This window comes from Astyanax mexicanus, chromosome 10 (genome assembly GCF_023375975.1).
Source record: "Astyanax mexicanus isolate ESR-SI-001 chromosome 10, AstMex3_surface, whole genome shotgun sequence".
Lineage (NCBI taxonomy): Eukaryota > Metazoa > Chordata > Actinopteri > Characiformes > Acestrorhamphidae > Astyanax > Astyanax mexicanus.
This window is the reverse complement of record NC_064417.1, coordinates 385,677-408,849: the sequence shown is the minus strand read 5'-3', so window position 1 is coordinate 408,849 and position 23,173 is coordinate 385,677. Positions and strand designations below refer to the sequence as shown.

At 38.3% G+C, this 23,173-nt stretch overlaps 1 protein-coding gene across 5 annotated transcripts; it reads right to left on the bottom strand.

Annotated features, from left to right (window-relative positions):
* Nucleotides 1-707: 707 nt before the first annotated feature.
* ogt.1 (O-linked N-acetylglucosamine (GlcNAc) transferase, tandem duplicate 1) lies at nucleotides 708-20,678 on the bottom strand. 5 transcript variants are annotated; one of them, XM_007228440.4, is made up of 23 exons: nucleotides 20,205-20,678; nucleotides 17,582-17,762; nucleotides 16,337-16,580; nucleotides 15,549-15,617; nucleotides 11,531-11,647; nucleotides 10,803-10,882; nucleotides 10,494-10,689; nucleotides 10,256-10,396; nucleotides 9,402-9,502; nucleotides 9,146-9,299; nucleotides 8,945-9,046; nucleotides 8,111-8,290; nucleotides 7,824-7,982; nucleotides 6,974-7,063; nucleotides 6,759-6,884; nucleotides 6,495-6,665; nucleotides 5,501-5,617; nucleotides 5,174-5,338; nucleotides 4,325-4,372; nucleotides 3,736-3,888; nucleotides 2,933-3,185; nucleotides 1,975-2,098; nucleotides 708-1,831 (listed from the first exon to the last, which is right to left on the bottom strand). In XM_007228440.4, the coding sequence occupies exons 1-23, from the start codon at nucleotides 20,239-20,241 to the stop codon at nucleotides 1,651-1,653; spliced, it is 3,189 nt and encodes a 1,062-aa protein (XP_007228502.2). In that variant the 5' UTR covers nucleotides 20,242-20,678; the 3' UTR covers nucleotides 708-1,650. The 5 variants fall into 5 exon arrangements, with proteins under 5 accessions (XP_007228502.2, XP_007228503.2, XP_007228504.2 ...); XM_007228441.4 differs by having other exon boundaries at nucleotides 17,582-17,732; XM_007228442.4 differs by lacking the exon at nucleotides 4,325-4,372.
* Nucleotides 20,679-23,173: the final 2,495 nt, after the last annotated feature.

The window sequence follows — 23,173 nt, the reverse complement described above, 5'->3', positions numbered from 1 at the left end:
AAAATTAAATGCATGCTGGCCAGAATTGTGATGTGTTGTATCTTACTGATTTAAATCAAACGTAAATCGCTTTGCAATCACAGTATCTTGCAATACATTTACAATTTAAAATTAGCTCTTCATTAATAATTAAAAATACCCATTTTACCAGTTTGTTTTACTTACTAATTTGCACATGTGCAATTTGATTTTATGCACATGCCTTAAATATTTACACTGATATGCCAAAAGTCACAGGACAGCAGTATAATATGTATATTGATCAAGAAGTGATCAAGGGCAGCTTGTGAATACCTCTCCCCCTAGAAGTTGTGAGGTCTTATCTTATGAGGTAAAACACTGACCAGCCTCCTCATCACAAGACAACGTGAATTTTGGGTTCTAGTGGGAACTGAGTGCGTGCCAGATGATAGATTTTTCTTTTCTTTTAGATGAAGTGAAGCAGTTTTCAGTCAGAAAAATGCAAACGAAAATATGGAGCTCAGAAGAACCTTAATCATCATTTTTATTTAAAAAAAAAAAAAAATCTGATTTTACACTGACTGCACAATACATTTTTTTTCATGCAACTCAACAAGTTCAGAAAGACAACATGCACAAGAGAACAGCTCATACTTACATATTTATATTCTCATGCTAGTAATGAAGTTATTTATTAAAAGGTGAATTAAATGGAAAACAGAAGTGAAGCCAATCACCACACACACTGAAGGTTTGCCACATTTCTTTATTTCAGTTTTTAAGAGCCTCGCAGAACTTTTTTTTTTGACAGGACATAAATAAAATGATTGACAGGAAGACAGCTTAGAAAATACTTACCTACACCTTTCCTGGTAAAAATAATAAAACAAATTAGCGAGAGGGGTCAAATACTGGGGTATTCTGCAGACCGTTTTCACGCTGTGCACTGACTGAGAAGCTCTCCAGTTTACTTCGTCCCAAAAAAATTCTGTAGCATCGTGTTTCGTGAAAAGACACAACCCGAGAGAGCTTCGATATTAATGAAACATGAAAAAGAAACCGAGACGTTGGCGATTAGTGAGGGGCAAAGTGATCAAATCCATCCACACCTCACTCCCACATCACTTCAGGGTCATGATGAACAGGCTAAAACTGATAAAGAAGCAAATCTGCCAACTAAAAAAGGCTAAAGTTCGTATTAGCGTACAGAGCGTTCGTAAAGCCAATCAATCATTCATTCATTTTAGAAGCACACCAAAGTTCCAAGGTGCATCACCGGGCCCGGGTCATCACTCTGACCCTCGAATACAACAAAAACCTTCATCATCTATAGACACGTAGATCACAATTTAACATGAAGGGACTTTTTTTTTTACGTCCCTTTCAGATTCCACACACAAGCAGAAGAGAGAAGCAGCCGGAGCGAAGAAGAGGAGGAGAGAAGAAGAGTCTCAGTACAGGAGTTCAAGTGTTTCTCTCCTCTCTGGCTCACGGGAATGAAAGCTGCGGCAGAACAGATACTCAGATCATCATGATGGTGCTGAACTGCAGGCTCTATAGAGTCTCTGACAGTGAAAAACCTGGGGGTGGGTGCTCGGGGGGGGGGGGAGGGGTTAGATTAGGTAGCTGACTGAAGGGGGAGGGGGTAAAGGTCAGAGGAGGGGGCGGGGCATGCGGACAGGAGACAGTTCAGGTGCTTTCGCTGCTCTCGATTGTCTGAATCTTGAGAAGGTGATCAGGTTTAGCGCCGCTGGCGTGATGCTCCCACATCTGCAGGTAGAGCCGTTCCAAGTCCATAGTGTACTGCTTGGTGTTGAAGAGCGGGCTGCAGATACGCTGCCTCCAAACACGAGAACGGATCTTCTTCAGACTGCAGAACACAGAGAGTAGGATTAATAAATAATAAATATAAATAATATAAATATACAAAGTAATATAAAAGTATGTTTTTTAAAAGGCGAGAATCTTTTAGAAATCTGTGAGAAATATTAAAAGTAACTGTAATTGACTTACAATTCCAAATCAGTGCCGAGTTTAACAGCTACATCCTCGTACTCCTGCCGACTTTGGGCGATGAGCTCCGGACAGCCGAGGCAGGTTAACTGAGAAGCAGCAACTCTGGAAGCGAGCGTCTCACCTGTGAAACACCAGTGTGTGAGAGAGAGAGAGAGAGAGAAAGAGATGTTTGGTGGGTTTTGAGGATTATTCTATTTTTGCTTCTTTTTCTTCCTCTTTTGTGTCTCTCTTTTTTTGTGATGGTCACTGTGTGACGTGGCTGCTGCTTGTTAGTGAAACACAAATTTCCCACGGATACAAAATCCAACCGTTTCATTCCCACACCGCCAGCCAGACACACTAGTGTTTGTGATCGTGTATATTGTAGGGTTCATACACTTTTTAACCAATAAATCTCCATGATTTTTTTTCCACGCCTTTAAGGCAAATTTTCATGACCATACGATTTTTTAAACATCAGTGCAGACATGGATAATCAAACCAAAAATCAACTAAAACTATAATCGAAATTGATTATAGTACATTTAAAATGAATCTGACAAACAATCTTTAATAATAAAATGTGTCAGATCCGGAGAGCTCCATTGTGTTGAACTAAATGACTGAATTAACTCTGTGCTGATGTATTTGTTAGCTCAAAATAGATTTTCTCCATCGATTAACAGAAACACAAAGATTTCTGTGACTTTTCCAAAACTTTCTGGGTATTTTTATCCGGGCCTGGAAATTGCTGTTTCCAGGTCTTTCATGACCGTATGAATCCTGTTTTACATTACGTAACTGAGCCATTAGACATCATAGTTTCTATATATTCTGAATATACTGAAACTATATAACTGATTTCAGGATCATTGTTTTGTCAGTGTTGTTATTGGAGGAGTTTAGCTGCCCGTCGACACGAGCGAGGAGCTTTATTTGAGTACAGAACATCATCCCTAAAGTGCACAGGACTGACCTGGCATCGTGACCATGGGTGTTCCGGCCCAGAGCACGTCCATGCCGGTAGTGTGGCCGTTGCAGAGCGGCGTGTCGAGGCAGACGTCAGCCAGCTGACCGCGCCGTACGTGCTCCTCTTTAGGAGCCACAGGGGAGAAGATGATGCGGCTTCCAGGAAGACCCATGTTCTGAGCATACTGCTGAATGTTGGGCTCACCCACAGCCGGGAAGCGCAGCAGCCAGAGCACGCTGTTGGGTACACGCTTCAGAATCTGTAACAAAAAGAGGTGTAACATTCTTAAATTCCATTCCCCACTTAATTCAGGGTTCATACACGTTTAGCCAACAAGCTTCCACAACCTTTTCATGAATCAGGTCAAAATCCATGTAAAAACTGATTATAGTAGACCTACATGGTACCTAAAATTAACTGTGGTTTGATTAAAATACCCATGATGGGTTAACAGTTCACACGGCAACAGCCTGGCGTCTACATACCCAACACCAGCTATCTTCATTTTGCTTTTCTCATGTGGAAAAATATCACATTTCTGCATATTCTGCAGATCTCTGCCTTATTCCAGACATCATTAAATCAGCATTGTTCTCTGACTGTGTGAATTTACAGTAATATTTCCAGCTGAAACTTAAGCCTGAGTAAAACCCAAGCAGCTGTAAATTTATTATAATTGTTTTTTTTTTTTTTTAAACCTTTTCTTGGTAGATAAACACAAAACTTGTTCAGGCCTGGAAAAGGCTATTTTAAAGACCATATGAACCCTGTTTTTTCCATTTCACACAATAAACATCACAAAATCTTACATTAGCCCACATCTGCAGAGTTGGAGGGTCAATCTTGTACAGCTGGTTGAAATTACAATAGACGATGGAGTCTTCTGGAAGTCCATACTGAGAACGGGTGGTCACCACAATCGTTCTGGGAACCTCCTCGCCTGTGGCAGCCTTGTTATTGATCTGTTGGGAAGGGAAACATTAATCCAGACTTAAACTAAGGGTTAAACGCAGGAAAGGGATCATTGTTCACTGAACAGGTTCACACATTGAGGAAAAAGGTTTAGACAGAACATTTTATGTCCCCAAATATTATGTAGCTTTTATTACAAACTTTTAATTCTCAAGAAAACAATAGCTGTAGCTCAAACAACTACCACTAGGGTAAAGACACCAAACCACACAGAGTAAATGCTGCTGAAAATGATTTAAATCATTTAATGAGCTCTTTATTCAGGCCAACGTTCACACAAACCATCCAACATCCAACTTCCATGTTGGGTGCCACCTACAGGTTTGTTTAAGACCCAGGTGAACTGAGATATTTGAGATTTTGAGTGTTATTATTGCACATCCAGCCTCACTGTGCTGCTCTTCTGGACAAGCTAAAATGCCATACCTGCAAGGCTACAGTCCCAGATACTACAACCTCCTCGAGAGTAAAAATCTGTAAAACAACAAAATGTAGTGATATTCCATCCCTGTCCACTACAAGCGTAGTGTATTATAAAAGGGCGGGTTTCTCTTTACTCGATCTTCCCTGTGTGATTAAAGCACCAATTAAGACAACATGCAGATCTCGAAGAGTGGATTCCAATTATATTCAGAATAAACCTGTTGGAAAACCAAGCAATTCAACTCTAAGCAATTTATTTGATCCATTGATCACAAATGCAAACAGATAATTATACCAGACACTGCAGTTTCACACTGTAAAATCAACAGGAGGAAACTGTCAATTACGACAAAATCATCAAAAACAAGTAAACCAATTTAAAAACCAATTCACAAAAAAAAAAACCTGCCCATGTTTTTGTGAATCATTTATACCAATGTGAATCAAATAGCACCCACTGAGACTAAATAAAAAGCATAACAGCTCCCACATGCAACAACGCACAAATCACTGTAAAGCTCTATCCGGACGGGATTAGTTTCTCAGGGGGGGCGTCTGTATAAAAAAAAAAATAAAAAAAGATTTCACACTTCTACAGTGAAATCTTCTTCAGTGAGTTATTAGCCTTTCTTGATGCAAATGAAATCATCGCAGTGTTCAGTAGCTCCTCCATTTCCACTTTTATCAGAGGACGTCTGACAAAAAACACGTACATGATCGTTCTGGACAGGAATAAAATCACAGAGGATAAAAACCCCATTAAAGAGAAAATTACCCCAGAACCCCCTGAGATACTAATCCAGTCCGGAAAGGGCGTAATGTGTTTCAGTCTGAGGGTTTAGTAAACAGTACCTGAGTGGTTGCCAGGCCGTTACTGACAGTGAAACCATTGATGGTGACCTGGATCTGGCCCTGGTTAATCATGTTGATAATAGCCTCAGCTGCAGTGTTCATAGGGATGACTGGCATAGAGAGAGCTCCATTACTGTCTGGTGCCTCCTGACCATCACACTCCATCTGAAAGAAGATTGGATTTAAGCGAAAAAACACCACCATAACTTCTCTAAATGTGTCATATGATAAATTATGTGTTGTGTTTATACAAAGGGTGTACACAATAATACAGTAATCATTTTTAAAACATAAACAAAATATCAATCAAATAAATTCCTCTCTTACCTTTATGACTTTCACATCTGGCAGGCTGTCCAGGAAAGCTTTGAGATCAATGCCGTTCAGAACAATGCGATTGTCGAAAATGTGTCCATTGGATTTGAAGTCAATCACTGCCTTTTTCTAAAAAATCACATAAAACATGTAATATTATTTTCCTCTCCTAATCTGAAACGATATTCTTAAACATTACTACATTAGAACAGATAAAGCTACGATTTTTTTGTAAGGCACATAATCCCTATTGTTATGATAATGACCCACAACACATCTACACTTGCTGAGGTGTGTGTAGGCAGGTGCATTCTGGGAATTGTAGTGCTGAAGCAGAGTATATCCATTCAATGTAAGTGTAAAGTGCGTTTATGTATATGTATATTTTACTGATGGATTGACACAGAGTTTCCATGGTCTGAATGAATGTTTATGTATCTCTCTGTTAGATAATATACACACCATATTTTTTGCACTATACTGCGCACTTGAAATCCATTTATTTTCACAAATAGCGCTAAGCAGTAGCCTGCTGCTAACCCCAGCTAGCACTGCTGGAGCAGCATTAGCATTAGCCGCTAACTGCGCTAAGCGCTAGCTCTTTGGCTATCCAGAGGTGAGTATATTAAACTGTAGTCGGCACATTTACCGTGTTAAAACATGCTACATGGAATGATCAGTTGGATAATATCGCCCTGGTTTACCGAAACACTCATGGTTCCTCAGTGTAGCTCTGTCGGGCGACATTGGCTGCTAATGGTTAGTTGCTAATGCTAATGCTCAGTGGTGCCGAGACCTGGCGCCTTATGCATGAAAATAAACATTTACTGATAGTGTGCCTTGTAATTTGGTGCACCTTATAGTGTGAAAAGTACAATATATAACTGGTGCCATTAGACACATGCCAATAAAGCTAAAGGTGGAGGAGAAAAAAGGGGCTTTGGCCTCAGAATCGTGAAATTTCACTAATCCTAGTGTTAGGAAATTAAATTGATGCTGCCCCTACCTTGAGGTGTGGGAACATGTTGGCATGGTCTCCAATAAAGAAAGTGTTGGGCATGTAGGCCATCTTTTCAGAGTACTGCTCAGCCAGGTCAGCTGGTGAAGTCTCCTTATCTGTGATTATGTAGTCCATGAAAGGAGCTCCACTGGTGCCTGGGTATCCCAGCCACATAGCCTAAAGTCAAAACAGTAATATTATATTATTAATTCAGACGTTCAGTGTATATATATATATATAATCTTGCCTGTGTAAATTATCTTTGCAGACCTGAATGGGAGCTGGGCGCATGGCGAACAGCTCGTTTCGAGCTCCTTTGGTGTATCCGTTCATATTCACAAGGATGTGAACTCCATCCTGGTGGATTCGGTCAGCAGCCTTACCGTTGCAGGGGATCTAACATAAAATATAAATACATAAGAATAAAAGAAGAAAAAATACTGTACAAACAAACAAAGAAAAGCAAACACGCTCTAAGTTCTTACCTGTGAGAGGTCAGTAAAATGATGAGCCTCGGCCATCACTTTCACTCGAAAGTTTGTGCTGTCGTCAGGACTGAGGGCGTAACAGAACACCTAAAGACAAAAAACAGAACTGGGTTAAATGTACTGATCTTTTTTTACCTTTAAATTGAATATCTTTTCAGGGTTCATAAAAAAAATTACGTTTTTAAACAATAAATTTCCATGACTTTTTCATGACTTTCGATCTTTAAATCATCAGTGCAGACATGGTCATTACACAGTTTGGGTCGTTGCATCTCTGCCTTATATTTGTCTGAATTAAGCCAAATAACGCAATAAATAAGCTTTGTTCTCTCACTAAGAAAATCATATTAAAAAAAAGTTATATTTGAAGCTAAAATTTAATGGATTTCCCCAAACCTTTAATTCATTCTTTTTAACCAAAACAGTTTTCCTTAGTCGATAAATGGAAACAAAAATCTTTGTAGAGCAAATTTCCATGATTTTTTAAAAACTTCTCCAGGTCTGGAAATAGCTATTTTTATGATTACATGACTTTTCCAGGTTACTGAAAATGGGCCATAAAGCATTTTGAAGACTATATATTATGTATTAGTGAAATTAACTTAATCCTCCAAAACAAAAATGTGTAAAATGCTGATATTGTTTGTGTGTTTTATTCAGATAAAACAGCCTGGGGTCAAATTAACACCAGAGAACATCAAACATATCATGTTTATGTTTCCCTAGCTGTCCCCATTAAATTAGAAAAAACAAACAAACAATTGTTTATTTAAATTTTAACATTGAATTGAGTCAAATAGACCCCAAAAGATAACACCGAGATATTAGAAACAAAAACTGGACCCACCTCAAATTTCTCTGAGTTATGCATGCCAGGAATAGACTGCATGAGGTGAGAAGTCGGGTGGTTGCCGAAGTCTGAGCTGACGTATCCGACGCGCAGACGGCCTCCGCTGGCTTTCAGGTCTTTGGGATGCTCGTAGGCAGGTTTATGAAGAGCATTAATCTGTAGCACAATCAGATCAAAGAATAAATAAATAAATAAATCAGATCAAAGTAAATAAATGCACATGCTTACTTATTAAAAGTGTGTATTTAACCAGCAGCAGAGGACAGAGCAGCGGTATGGGGTACCTTGTCCAAGCAGAGGTTGCCGTGTCTCTCTGCGATGGCTTTGCGGAAGCCGTGGGACAGCGGGTACAGCATGCTGTGGTGAGGGTGAACTGAGGGCAGACGGTTCTTCTCCAGCTGATCGGCTACAATGCTCACCAACTTCTTCATGCGCTCATCATAATCCGTCCAGTCACACACAATCTGAAAATAAGAAGTTAAAGCGTCATCACTGAGGATCTACAGCACAGGGACTGAATCAGGAACTACAAAACAGCCGAGATATCTACTGATGACTGAAGTTACTGCTTCATAACTCCATGTGGTGGCTTTATATAATTCAATAATACGGAAAAAACCCTGCAGGTAAAAATATTAATTTTAAAATTCTGTGAAACTGAAACACCAATAAATCTATAATTCCTGGTATTTAATTATTTAGGAGTGTTTTATCCTCTTCAGTAACACAAATGCTATTTAGTATTGTAGAGAATTTGTCTTGTGATATATTAAATATAATTATAATATCGTATTATGAGATATTCTGTGATTCTCACCCCTGCTATGTGATAACACTATATTGAACGTCTGCAGTTTGTGTGGTTAGTGATGTTTGTTAGCTCTCCTACTACTGATTGGGCTAAAACATGAAACTGCAGCAAAAATAGAATAGAAAATTCTATTTAGATAGAAAAATCATCCAATATCAATAGATAGCTGGTTTATCTCCCAATCTATAAAAGAAAGGCTCTAAAATGTGGCACAATTAACATTCAAAGTTTATATAAATCATTTTTCATATACTGGATACTAAAAAAAAAAAAAAACAAGATTGATAAATTAAAAGGAGTTATAAACCTGTAGGCAGTGTGCCAGATTGCAGTAAGCATCAGGGAAGTCAGGCTTGAGTTTCAGAGCAGTGCGGTAAGAGGCGATCGCTTCTGGAATGTTTCCAGAGTCCTATGGAGGTTAAATACGAACATTTAATAAACACACTCCAAAAAAATAACATAAGAACACCTACTAGACACGATTTAAGAGTGATGTGATTAGGAATACCTTGTGGATGGAAGCCAAGTTGCTGTGAGCATCTGCAAAAGCGGGGTTGATCTGAATGGCCCGTGTGTAGCACTGCAGCGCTCCCTGCACATCCTGCATTTCTTTCAGGGTGTTTCCCATGTTGGAGTACGCATCGGCGAAGGTGGGGCTGATCCTATAGATTTATTTGATCGGGTTAGTGAAGGGTTTAGCTATTGATTCTTAAAATCAATATCACACAGGTCAAACAGGTCAACAGAAGAATAAAAGAGCATGCCTGATGGCTTCTTTGTAGTGCATGAGGGCTTCCTGCAGTTTGCCCTGCTGCTGAAGAACACTGGCCAGGTTGGAGTGAGCTGCAGCGAACTCTGGGAACACCTGTCAAACACAAAAAGAAACAAAGGGGCTTTGCTTTAACTGAGATATACAAATTAGGGATGCTCTGATAGGTCTGAAAGATTAATCGTTTTTTTAATTGAATCGCGATTTAAATGGATGCAATTTTTCAATAGCAGGAGCTTCGATTTAAATTAGCCAATAGCCTGCAAGTGTGTGTGTGAAGATGCAGCCAGCTCTTCTGGAAATTAGGAGCAAGGTTGTGGCACATGTGCTGTGATGTCACTGCGTTTGTAGTCCTTAAAGTGCTGGGAATTGTAGTCTTTGGGCTTATAGTCACTCACATGCTCAGTGGGAATGATTAGATATTTGGCCCAAATTGTGCAGCCCTATGTTTCCAATCACATTTTTTGCTGCAGAGTCCTTTGATTTTGAGTGTCCTGATCCAATACTTTGGCAATGCATAAAAAAACCCACATCCAAGTTGTCCGTTTTGTTTTTTAATTATTATTTTTTTATTTTTAGGTATTATTAAAACAATAAACAAACTGCCAATTTTTTCCACTAAATAAACAAGCACTAAATTAACAAGGAAGTTAATTGAGACAATAAACACTAGTGTAGCTGCATATATTGTGTGTGTGCGCATCAATAGTGAACTTACAAAGTAACACTATATTTTTAAATAAATTAGTGATCTGGATCTTTTCCATTCGATTCAGCCCCAATTTCTGGGCAGTATGAAAACAGAAAAATCTCAAAAACTCTTGATATGCAGAGAATCAAGAGTCTTACCTCCAGAGCTTTCCTGTAGAGCTGAACAGCCTCCTCGATGTTGCCCTGCTCTCTCTTGATGTTGGCCAGGTTGTTGAGGGAGTCTGCATGTGTGGGGCACAGACGCAGAGCCGTGTTGTAGCATTCCTCTGCTTCAGATACCTGAGAGGAGACGGTGAGTTAGCCTCAGCTGGAGGGAGACAGGACGTTAAATAGCAAAAAAGGACTAAAAACACCAGAGAAAACCAGAGTTCCTTACATTGCCTTTCTCTTTCAAAGCATTGGCAAGGTTGCAGTAAGCATCAGGGAAGTGAGGCTGCAGCTCGATGGCACGTCGGTAGGTGTCGATGGCAAGATCGATTAATCCCTGTTCATAGTACACACACGCCAGATTACCGTGAACCACGGCATGGTTTGGACTCAGACTCAGGGCTCGCAAATATCCAGCAACAGCTCTGTAACAGAGATAATTAAGATCTGTTATAATCAAAAGTACCTTGATCATATAACTTTAATACAATTTACGTAAACAAAAAACTATAAAAAAGTAAATACTGTAAATATTTACCTGTCAAAGATACGGGCTTCTTTAAGAACATTGCCCAAATTGATGTAAGCATCCAAAAAGTTGGGATCTAAAGTCACTGCCTGCAATACAAACAAAAACACACCAGCAATATAAACACATCGTTACAGAACTCAGTTCCGATTAATTTGTCTGCAATGTTTTTGTTAAAGTAGAAATCTGGTGTGTAATGGATTGGGTTGTAGAGAAACATGATAACGAGTACAACGTTTTGTTGAATAGTCCACCTCTGTTCTTCCCCAGCACTCCCAAATACAGCACTTTTAGGCGATGCTCCCAACAGGTTACAATGCCAGTGATGGGGGCATAGAGTTTCCCATGCAAATAAATAATTACTATTTTTACACCTTAAACAAACTCAAAGTAGCTCCACACTTGACATTTAAAATGAAGCACTGAGAGCTTTGAAAGTGAACAGAGTTTATACACAGTACTTTCAGGTAGTTTATTTTAAATTGAAATTATTTCACGATGAACAAACTGGTAATAACAGATTGCAAAAAACAGACAAATTCCATCTATTCATGCATTTCCACAGAATTCGTTTTTCAATCGTTCTAAATGTCAGTGCCCTGTGCTTCTTACCTGTTGGGAGCATCGGCTACAAGCTCTATATTCGTATATTTGGGAATGCTGGGGGAGAACGGACATGGGCTAATGGACAAAAGTTTGTCCATTTCACACCAGATTTCTTCTTTAAGTCCACTCACCTTCTCAAAATGATGGATGGCCAGCCAGATCTCTCCCTGAGCATTAAACACACAGCCCAGGTTGCTCCACGCCACGGCAAAGTTTGGCTGAGTCTCGATGGCCTTCAGGTAGCAGGCCTTTAACGGGTCAAACGTGAAAACAACAGGAGGAAGAGGGGCAGAGAGGAACAGTAGAGCAGACAGGGGAGATGGGGGTTGTAAAAGAAAATAAGAGATTGAATAAAAAGAAAGAAAAACAAAAAGGGCAGAGAAAAGCAGAGTTAGAATCTGTTCTCCTTAAAGCAAAAAGTGAGTCTACAGCGTGGGCTTTCGCGTGCGCACCATTCTGCCGCGCTAAGCTGCTCGCTTTTCCCTACGCTGCGCAAATCTAACCAGCACCTACACTCCGACTGACATTCTTCAGTTATGATCTCAACAGTGGAGAAATAAATATATGAGACATTCAGAAAGAACTAACCCTTACACCACAACCTGGATTTAATACCATATGCTAATAAAAGTGCAGAATGTGCACGTACTCATTAATAGTAAAAGCCTAATAGATAGTAAAAGCTTAATACATTAGAAGCACAACCTTAAATGCCTGTGCAGGGTGTAGATGGAGGTCCCTGTAATGCATGCGCAAAACGCCATACGGGCGGCCTGTGAGTCTCACCACGCCGTAGTCACCGCTCGCGCTTTGCCTGCTTTTCGCTTTCGCGCGCGCTTACCCCGGCTGTTTTGCGTGCAGACCGCAGACCTAAAGCCGTGTGTTCCCGACCCCTCAGTCTGGCACACTCTCTGAAACCCGCCGCCCTTCAGAAACACTGCAAAAGGAGGAGCCGATAGAGCAGAAGGATCCTTCTTTGTCTTTGTTTGAGGGGAAAATTTTATACGTTTTGCACAAAATAGTCAGCTAGCGTAGCAAATGTCGACAATGGCTGTGTCCTGGGTGGAGCAGGCGGTTCACTGGGTGCCATGCTAACAGGGTGGGCAGGAAGGTCTGCGGTCCGCTGGCCAGGGGGGGAGGGGTTTAGGGAGCGTCTGTTGCGCATGCGCGCCTTTGGGTCGCAATATAGGATTTTTTGTTTTCGCTGCGCAGCCCTTGCGTCGCTGTAGACTCACAGCGCATCATCTGCTCAGCAGAACGCTGCAACTCCAAATCAAGAGGAAAAAAAATGATAAACCAAAGCAACAGGAAAAAATTATTAACAAGTAAGAGTTAGAGGGTTCTTACTGTGTTTTTGTTTGCTTACTGCATCAAATCCGTGTTTCTTTAAATTACTTGGTTGGCCGATGTTAAGTTGAACAGAATAATCGTAAATAATACTTTTTTTCTTTCTTTGTTTAAGTTACTTGTATTTATTTGTTTTTTATGTTCTTCAAATGTAGCCACAAGACAGAAGAACTTAGGCAAGAAGTATTTTTTTAATTTTATTTTTTTTTTTGGCAGTTACAAACCCGTTACCATATTTTTGGACTTTGTCTGGGGGCGGCCGCAGCTGGAAGAAGAGGAGAGGACTGATGCTGCCCTAGTGTTCCTTTCCGCCGGACCGCACCTACGCAGGAATAGTGTCACCCACCTGAAACCTTCTAAATAACAATATCAGTGGTGGAAAAAACCAAAAGAGACAAAATAAGAAAACAAGACCGTTAGTAAAAGTTGGCAATCAATACATTTTTCTCATATGGATATAAAAAAAAAATCTATTAACAGAAACAAACCAAAAAAGGAAAAATGAAATGAATAATAATATAAAACATCCTACGCAGTTGTCACTCATGCAATGTATAGGATTTCAACTTCAAAAAAGTAAAAAGAAATGCTTACAGGGGGGCGAGAGAGAAGAAAGGCTTTGTTTTATGTTTCTTCTTTAAAAACACACTGATTTGATTAACCTTATTATCATTATCATCATCATCATTATAATCATCATCTTCTTATGTAGATAAAGATAAAGGAGGGAGGCTAACTGGCTTGATCTTCCCCAAATTAACTGAACACATTTGTTTGGGGATAATATTAAGTAATGACATTAATCAATCAATCATACTTGGAGAAAGTTGGAGAAAAAGTGAGGGGGGAAAAAATAATCATGAATTCTTTTCCGTCTGTTAATTTCAACTCTTAGATAACATGGTTTAATACATTTGTTTGCTTTATCCTGTCTTGTTTTCTTGAGTCCTGGCCAATGGGTAAAGAAAAAAAGCTTGTGATTTAATGATCTGTATCTAGAAGCCTCCACAACTCTGAAATAAAGAGGTCAATGCTTGTGCTGTGCATGTGTGTTTCTTTCTCTCTATCATCGCATCTGACGCGTGCAGTGGAGTGCAAATAGAGAGCTGCCTGTCTGGCTCAGCCCAGGGCGAACATCACAGTGTTGATAATAGAGAAAACCCGAAACCTCCCAAACGCCAAAGAGCTAGTCTGCAGTGAGGACAGAAGTAAAGGGAGGGAAGATAAAGCTTAACAGTGGAACACGGGGACGCTGTAGGGACTTAAAGTGGGGCTGGAGACTAACTAAGACACTGTGTGGCCCTCAGAGCGTCTGATGGCTTGGCTGGAGGGTCAGATAGGCAGCTCTGAGCGCGCGCACTCCACGGGCCCTGAGCAAGCGCGCGGGGGGGTCGGAGCGACAGAGCCAATGAGGGGGGTGCTGGAACCCCATTGCTCCTCCCCACTCCTCCCCCCAAAAAGCCACCAAATAAGAGGGCTTCTAACCTGCGAGGAGATATAGATATATATCTCTCTCTCTTTCTCTCTCGGTCTGTATTTTAGCAACTTGCTCTGAACATCTGATTCTCCCACAGATCCACCACTAAGGGACTTTACCCCATACTGACCTAAATAAGTAAAAATTTGCAGGTACCCATACGACAGGTACCCTTTCTCCTAACGCTCGGTGGACAAATTAAAATATGCAGCTTCAGCCAAAATGGGTGCTTTTTTTTTTAGATTTTAGGTTGAAAGTTGAAACTATGAATGAACAGTTTCTCACGAAAAACAGAAAACGAGACACGTCTTGGTTAGAAGCCATCTTATTTTTAGCAATGCAAAGATCATCTAACTTCATTTTACAAAAATAATAAATCATTCAGTCCATCGTGTTTCTTTCAAGACCGAGCCAGCATAATCCCTCCGTGACTCTAAAGGAACAACATGCCAAAACAACAATCTGTATTTAAAGATTATGCCTTTGGGGAGACACTGAAGGCCCCAGCCTTTCTTCCAGTGTGTGGAGGGGCGCCGGCGCGAAGGCCAGGCCGGGATGAAGCACAGTGTTTAAACAGAGAGAAGAAGCAGAAGGAGTGAGAGAGGGCAGGAGAGAAGGCGATGGAGAGAAGGGCGGGTGGCATTCTAATATTGACAGCATCCAATTTAAAGAAAATAAAATAAATAAATGAATAAATAAATAAATAAATAAATAAAACACCCACACACACAGATAGACAGAGAGACAGAAAAATAAAGAAAGAAAAGGAGGTATAAGTGGGGTCCCTGTGTGATTGTAATGAAAGAGGGTAAGGCTACTTTGAGGGAAAGAAAAAGGGGAATTTAAAATAAAACAAAAAACTAAGATGAAAAACGTTTGCTTTCTAACTGAAACTGGCTGAAGAAAAAAATAAATAGCATGAGGTGTGCATTCTATTGTCTAATCCAGGGATTTGGAGTATTTTATCTCTAAAACTAATGAAACTGTTTGAGAGCTCTGTGGCTGTGTATGCAGAAGGGCTGAGACTAGGCCTGCTGAGACTAGGGCAGCAGAGTGAGTGGTGGGCCAGGGTGGAGGTAAAGGTGGAGGTATGGGTGGAGGTAAAAAGGAAATGAAAGCAGAGCACCACACTCAAAAAGGCAGAAAGAGGACCTGGGTGGAGAGTTGGGTGGAGAAGGAAGCACTCACTCCAAAAGGATAGTAATAAAGACTAAGAGTAAAGGAGGGATGTAAAAATAAAATAAAAAAAAAAAGATTGAAAGAACAAAACAAGAAAGAAAGAAAATCTACAAAAGACATGCACACGCTGACATGTCAAAACAGACCTTTGCTTCTTCCAAACGGCCGAGAGCTTTGAGAAGGTTTCCCAAGTCGCTGCGCACACAGTAGAGATCCTGCAATAACCAAACAAAAACACCACTCACTTAATCAGCAGCCCAACAGCCAGTTGTTGTGAGCTGTGAGATAAAGGGTGGGAATTTTTTGGCACCTTACAATTTGATTTGATTATGATTCAGAGTCTGCGACACGAATATAACACGATTATTGATTGAGCATCTTGATGGATCTTTTTCTCTCGTTGTGTGACTATCTGGTACTTTTAAAGTAAAGTATCTGTAATGATCCATAATAAATCTGCTAATAAATCTGCTCTTTGGCACTATTTCTATTTACATGAAAACCCGCATTGTTATATCAATGAATCAAATGATTAATACAAAACATCTAGGATTAATGTTGATAGTGTAATATTTTAAACCAGCAACACAGAGAGAGAAAATGAAGACAGAGAGAGAAAGAAACAAGGAGAAAGACAGAAGAAGAGAGAGAGAGAGAGAGAGAGAGAGAAAGAAAGAAAAAGGGAGAAAGAAAGAGGCAGAGAAAGAAAAAGGGAGAAAGACAGAGAGAAAGAGAGACAGAGAAAGAGAGAAAGACAAAAAACAGGGAGAAAGAGAGAAAGAGGGAGAAAGAGAGAGAAAGAAAGAAAAAAAAAAAAGGGAGAAAGAGTGAGAGGTTGTGTCGATTCACAGATGCCAAAAATTGAGATGCATCTAAAAATGATAAATTTTCCCCACCCCTGTGTGAGAGTGTATAGGAGATGTTGAAAACTCACAGGATTGTACTGGAGAGCAGACACATACGCCTGTACAGCTCCCTCCATGTCCCCAGCAGCGACCAGGGCAGCAGCCAGGTTGATGTATCCGTCAATGAAGTCAGGCTTGAGGCGGAGCGCGTGGCGGTAGTGCTCGATAGCCTCCTGCAGTTGACCGCGTTCCTTGTAGACGTTGCCCAGGTTTGAGTAGGCCTCAGCAAGCATGGGGTTCTGCTTGATGGCCAGAGTGCTGAAGTGCGCTGACCTGCACACCACAACAGGGTAAAAAACACTCAGAAAAGTACTAAAACTAGTAGGGCTGGGTATCGTTTTTAGATTTCTGATACCAATATGATACAAGCAATGAGCAATAACACAAAACATTTTTTACTGAGCTTTGATACCCAGCCCTAATATTATTTATATCACAAAGTGAATGAAAGTTTAATAGATTGATCAACTCAATATGTTAACAGCTCTGGAAAAAAAATAAGAGACCAGTTTAAAATGATTGAGTTTCTGCGATTTTACCAAAACCTCTGGAATATAATCAAGAGGAAGATGGATGATCACAAACCATCAAACCACCAAACTGAACTGCTTGAATCTTTACACCAGGAGTAAAGCAGCATAAAGTTATCCAAAAGCAGTGTGTAAGACTGGTGGAGGAGAACATGATGCCAAGATGCATGATTAAAACCTGTGATTAAAAACCAGGGTTATTCCACCAAATATTGATTATTTCTGAACTCTTAAAACTTTATGAATATGAACTTGTTTCTTTGCATTATTTGAGGTCTGAAAGCTCTGCATCTTTTTTGTTATTTCAGTCATTTCTCATTTTCTGTAAATAAATGCTCTAAATGAGAATATTTTTATTTGGAATTTGGGAGAAATGTTGTCTGTAGTTTATAGAATAAAACAACAATGTTCATTTTACTCAAATATAAACCTATAAATAGCGAAATCAGAGAAACTGGTTCAGAAACTGAAGTGATCTCTTTATTATTTCCAGAGCTTTTAAGATTTAATTTTGAACATATTAACCTGAATAAAATAAAGATTCAAAAACACAAGACAGTATTAAACCACCACCCGTAGCAAAATGACACAGCCCTGACAGAGAAAGACCAGAAAATCCAAAAGAAGAGCCAGAACCATCTCCCTGGACCTAGTCCACACATCCCCACCAAGAAGAATGAGCCAGGCCCTCTGTGCTTCAGGTAGGTCATTAAAACGGCACAAAGCCTCTCTGAACCACCTCACCTGTCTAGCCGGCGGCACTGGAAGTGGATGGAAGAGAGCAGCAGTAGGACACCAGTATTGTCGGGCTCCTGTCTCCACAGCTGCATACAGTGACGTTCTGCTGCTTCAAAATCGCCGGACTGATACTCGCGGTGTGCAAGCTCGGCCAACCCTTGGAAGGAAAGCATATGTTTTGTTGGTTCTGTGGCCACCAACACAACCCGAAGGAGGAGGGGGGAAAACAACACGTTAGAATAAATGGAAATGAAGCAAAATAATCAAACAATGACAAGAACAAAGATGATGACTTAGTAAATGTATCTTTAACATGCAGACTAAAAACACAAAGGCTTTAGGCCTTAAAACAAACACTGAAAAAAAGTTTATCTTGTACTTTGATAAACCGATCAATCAATGTGAAAAAGGGCACTAAAAAAAAAAAAAGAGAGAACCTCATTCACATAGAGACAAACAGTAAAGTGGAAATGTAGGGGAATTTAAAAGGATGAGTCCAGCCTAATTTTATTGATGTAATTGGTGTTATATACATTATATACAATTAATCACATGATGTGACCACTAAATAAATATTTTTGGGCAATATCTTTGCTTAAATGCAGAACTCATCCTTTAAATAATTAAAAAAAAAAGAAAAGCACAGATGCTGAGAAAGAAGTATGAGAAGGAACATGAATAGACAAAATGGTGACGCCAAATAAAATGATGCATTTACTAAGTACTAAGTAAACTGATTAAATGTGATGTGCAAGCAGTCAATGGGCAAGCATTCAAACAATGAAGAAAAAAAACAAATGTGTGAAAACAAATAGAGATGCAAAGAGATAAACAGTTAAACACTGCTAAATATTGCAGCTGCACGTGTTCACGTCTAACGCTTTTATGTCTAAAGTGTCTTACAGTCTTTTCAATGTTTATGAAAGTTAATAAATATGCTTACTTTCAGATGAATTGCCAATAATTCCTGCACAGTCAAACAAACCTTTTGTTCACCTTTATTTCACCATCAGAACTGAGAAAAATTAATGATATCTATATATGCATATATATATTTAAATCAACATAAACAGTACATGACAATCTGGCTTATCTATTTACAGCTTTTTCTATCTTTTCTTTTTCTTTTCATTATCTACATCGGTTCAGGGATTAGGTGAGTCAACAAACAAAGCAAACTCTCCTGAGACTTTCTATTTATAATCAGATCTTTCTTTAGCACTTCAGCACCCCACCCTGTAAGACAGGCTCCTGCTTGGTTGGATTTAATCGGTTAGAGTTTCCACATTTTTCCAAATGCCTACTTGGTAAATACATGACTAAGATGTTACAGTTTACTAAAGGGGTGCGTCATTTTAATTGCTTTTTTAAAATGGACAAATATCTTTCGCTAGCTGCTTTTAAAATCTGTAAGCCTTTTTTTATCTCTAGTTCTTGTCAGAAACTGAATTATGATAATTTGACTGAATGATCTAAGATTTTTAAGCAAAATGTAATTCGACAAACCTTGTGAATTAGGGTGTAGCAACAGATTTAAACAATAAATAATGAAGAGTTAGAACAGGTTATTAACAATTTAAACTGTATAACAGGTATAATATTACAGTCTCACATTTCAAATCACGACAATCAACAATCAAACTATGCGTCTCTGAGATAAGAGAGAGTTATGTTATTTGTGTGCAAATCTACAGGTTTCTGATATTTTTCCCTACTAATAAATTTGCAGTAGTTGTAATTTATGTTATTTGTTAAGACAGTGTGATTTAATGACGCAGTACAACACTGCTTTCTAGAGGTCAGAGATTAAACAACACAAAATGAACCACTTCTGACACCAATTTTTCCATGTAAACTAGTAAACTAAAAAGCCAATATTACAATACCAAACAAAAGCATTATTTTCTTACATCTACAATGGACGACAAACCCAACAATTTTGTTTACCCCATTTCACCCAACCCACTGACTAAGCAGGCATATAAACAAATACAATATTAGAAAAAACAAATTAGCAAAACAAATTAATTATAATCAGCTAGCTAAATTAGCTTATTATCTGGTTAATTTGTTGGCCAAAACTAAATTAAAATCTATTTGACTTAAAACTCAGAAATATGGCTCTATGTGAGTGCTGAAAGGTCCAGTATACAGCATTAGATTTTAGATTTGAGTTTATGTATCTATAAATTTCAGAATTGATTGTTCTAAAATACTGGGAACTGTTTCTTTTTTTTTCTTAGATTGTTTTGAAAATTATTTTAGGAGCAGGATTGGGCAAATTACAAGAAAAAAATAACCAATGTATGAATTAGGCAGTTACAATATTTCAAGTTTATAAAAAAAAAAACAAATATTCTGGTTATCAGGTTTTAAACTCCATAACTCAGACATTAAGCTGAATAAATGTGAAGCACATTAACGCTATAAATGCATTTATAGATGGTTTTGTACCTACAATCTTATTTTAACAAAGCAGTGAGGACATTAGTTAGATAAACAAATATCTAAAGATGTATTATGCTGTTTTACATTAGTATTTGAGTGCTGTGGGTGTGTAACTGTGTTAAATATTGTTAAACTGTGTTAAATGTCCTCTCAGGCCTGTAGTGAATGCAGTCACGTTTACCTGTGCTGTCGGCCACGTTTCCCACTGAGCTCGCCATCTCTCCCGTCTTCGAGTCTCGCCGAGGGGTCGTCAGGGTGCCAAAACAAACACGAAACCACCGATTAAAAAAACAATAGTGCCGTTAGCTAATCAATAACACGCACACACAGACTGTGCGAGTCCGCGGATCCAGATTAAATAATCTGTTAAAATGCTGATAAAGAGTCTGAGAGGATCCCGAATCTGAGGAGAAACCGCCAGCTAACGAGACAAGCTAACCGAGCTAATCGCGCGTATTTCACTGTATTTAGCTGTCTTTACCCCTCCGCTTAAAACGTCTGTTACTCCTTCCCTATCGCTACTGTACCAAAAATGCAAACCTACAAATATTTCGGTTCGAATTAGTCAAAATGAGTCAAAAATACTCAATTAAGAGTATTTCCACCATCGCACTGACTCCGCTAACAAAGCATCTACCGAAATGGCGGAATATGGGCGGGACTTCTTTTTTGATATAAAAAATTAGACCTCCCTCTCCCTCTCTGACTCATTTAACGTGTGTTCAGAATAAGTATCAGAGATATTGTTCGCGACATTAAAGTAAATTTTTATTTGTTATATTCATCCCAAAAAATGCAGCGTATGAGTTGTTGTTTCGCTCTTTATAAACGTATTATCTTCACTACGGCGGAAGAACACTAGCCTCCCGCTAAAAGATAGAGATACACGGCTTTCTTCTGTGTATCAATGCGCCAACCACTGCGGCAATTCGGGACTGTTCCATTAGCAGAGACAGAGGGGGGGGGGGGGGGGGGGGTGGGCGGGGTGTTTTTATTATAATAAAAGCCGAGTTTTACTACAAAAACTTGCTAAAATGTGAAATATGAAATATAATAAGTCTAAAGATATTTTAATATTATAATAAATGTAAGTGTGCAATTAACGTACAGTGAAAAACAGGGACCATGTTTGGATTCAACCATTCACTCTCATTGGTTGAGCTACTGGTAGCTATAAATATCAGAATGCAGGATAAATGGTATTATCACTGTATTATAATAATATTACATTACCAGGCTATTTATGTGTATATAAGTAATATATAAGTAAATATATATAATATATATGTGTAAATTAACATTGTTGTTTTATTCTATAAACTATGGAAAACAATTCTTCCAAATTCTAAATATAAATATTGTCATTAAGAGCATTTATAAATAACAAAAAAGATGCAGAGCTTTCAGACCTCAAATAATGCAAAGAAAACAAGTTCATATTCATAAAGTTTTAAGAGTTCAGAAATCAATATTTGGTGGAATAATCCTGGTTTTTAATCACAGTTTTTAAAAACTCCAGTGTTAATGACCTCTGGCAGATGACCAAAAGATCAATGGATCAGTGGGTGTTATGTAATATTTAACATTTCTAATGTGTGTTTAGTAAATGGTTTATCAGTAAAATGCCAAGTCTACATGATTACGTCACCTAAAACATATAAGCTCATTGTTTTATTCAGACTGTTGTACAAAGTCATAAAGGTACAGATAGGTGTGTTTACGTTTAAAGAAACCTTTCAAAATAAAAGTCTGGCTTTTATTATGAAAATAATTCAGCAAATCAAAACCCCAATAAAGCTTAATTGATCTCTGACCCAATACTAGTAATTAACTAAGAATTCATAATATATCGAAATTACCGTGTTTACATCGTAATTTCACAGCAATGTTTTATAAAATAATTATGTCATATAAATAAAGCCATTTTTCTGCTACAATAATACAATTCCACTATAAGGTTTTCCATATTATTTAAAATCCAGTCTAGTAGTTTATGTTGGTGTTTAATAGCGGATGTATCTTAAATGCTGACATTTCATGCTTGAAAATTTAAGCTGTATTTTGTAAAAGCAAATTTATTTTATTCACAGTGTTTTTCTGCTGATTTGCCATCAGTCTAAAGTTAGAGTAAGGCAGACGAAATAACTCACATGGATAATACAATTAAAGGAATCAGTGTTTACATCAGTTTTGTACTTTTTTTTGTACTACTAATTCACAAGTAATTAACACAACAAAAATGACATGAGTGGTGTGTAAAAACATATATCAGAATACAATACAGATTATATTATTTTCAGAAATACAAATAATAAATTGAATACCCACATATACTGCTTGCAAACATTTTAAACAGAAATACCATCAAACTAATTTGCTAGTTTTAATAATTTTCACCAATAATAATGCTGTAGGTAAGACCATGGGGATTCATCTTTTCATAATAAAAACGAACAAAATTAAAGATTCACTATCTTACATAAAAATAAAGATTTTCTGAAATAGTCTAGTTCTGGAGCTGTGAATATTAATAGCTGCTGAATTGTGTGTGTATCTGAAGCCTGATTAGAACACACACTGTTGGAGCACTAAACATTACACTGGAGTCTTACTGCCGCAGGCCTGCAGAGGGCAAAAGAGGAAAAGGAACCAGATCTGTTTTTATTTCTGCACACAAAAAAACATGTAGTTCTCAATTACAGCTCAAAAACCTGTATTCTCTGCATATTCTTGTGTTTTTACTTCTATTACACATCTAACCCATCTTATTTAGGATTTGAAACTTAGCTCTGAAGGGTATTAGCTATGACAAAATAGGGATAATGAAAAAATATGCAGTGCATGAGGTATCTACTCTGTTATAATAATAATAATAGAAGTTTATAAGTGTTTAACACAGTTAAATTGTTGTAAAACATAGTCTCTGTCTGTCTTACTTGTTTATCATAATCATTTTCATTGTTTATTCAGAGTTTATAATGATAGAAAGTTCTAGATTTACCATCATTTACTAATAATAAAACCTGTAAAAAAAACATGTAGATTAAACAGTGATTTTGTACAGCCAATGAAATGATTATTGGTTCTTATGATAATAAGAAATCAAATCAAGCTGAACTGCTTGAATTGTTGCACCAGAAGTAAAGGCAT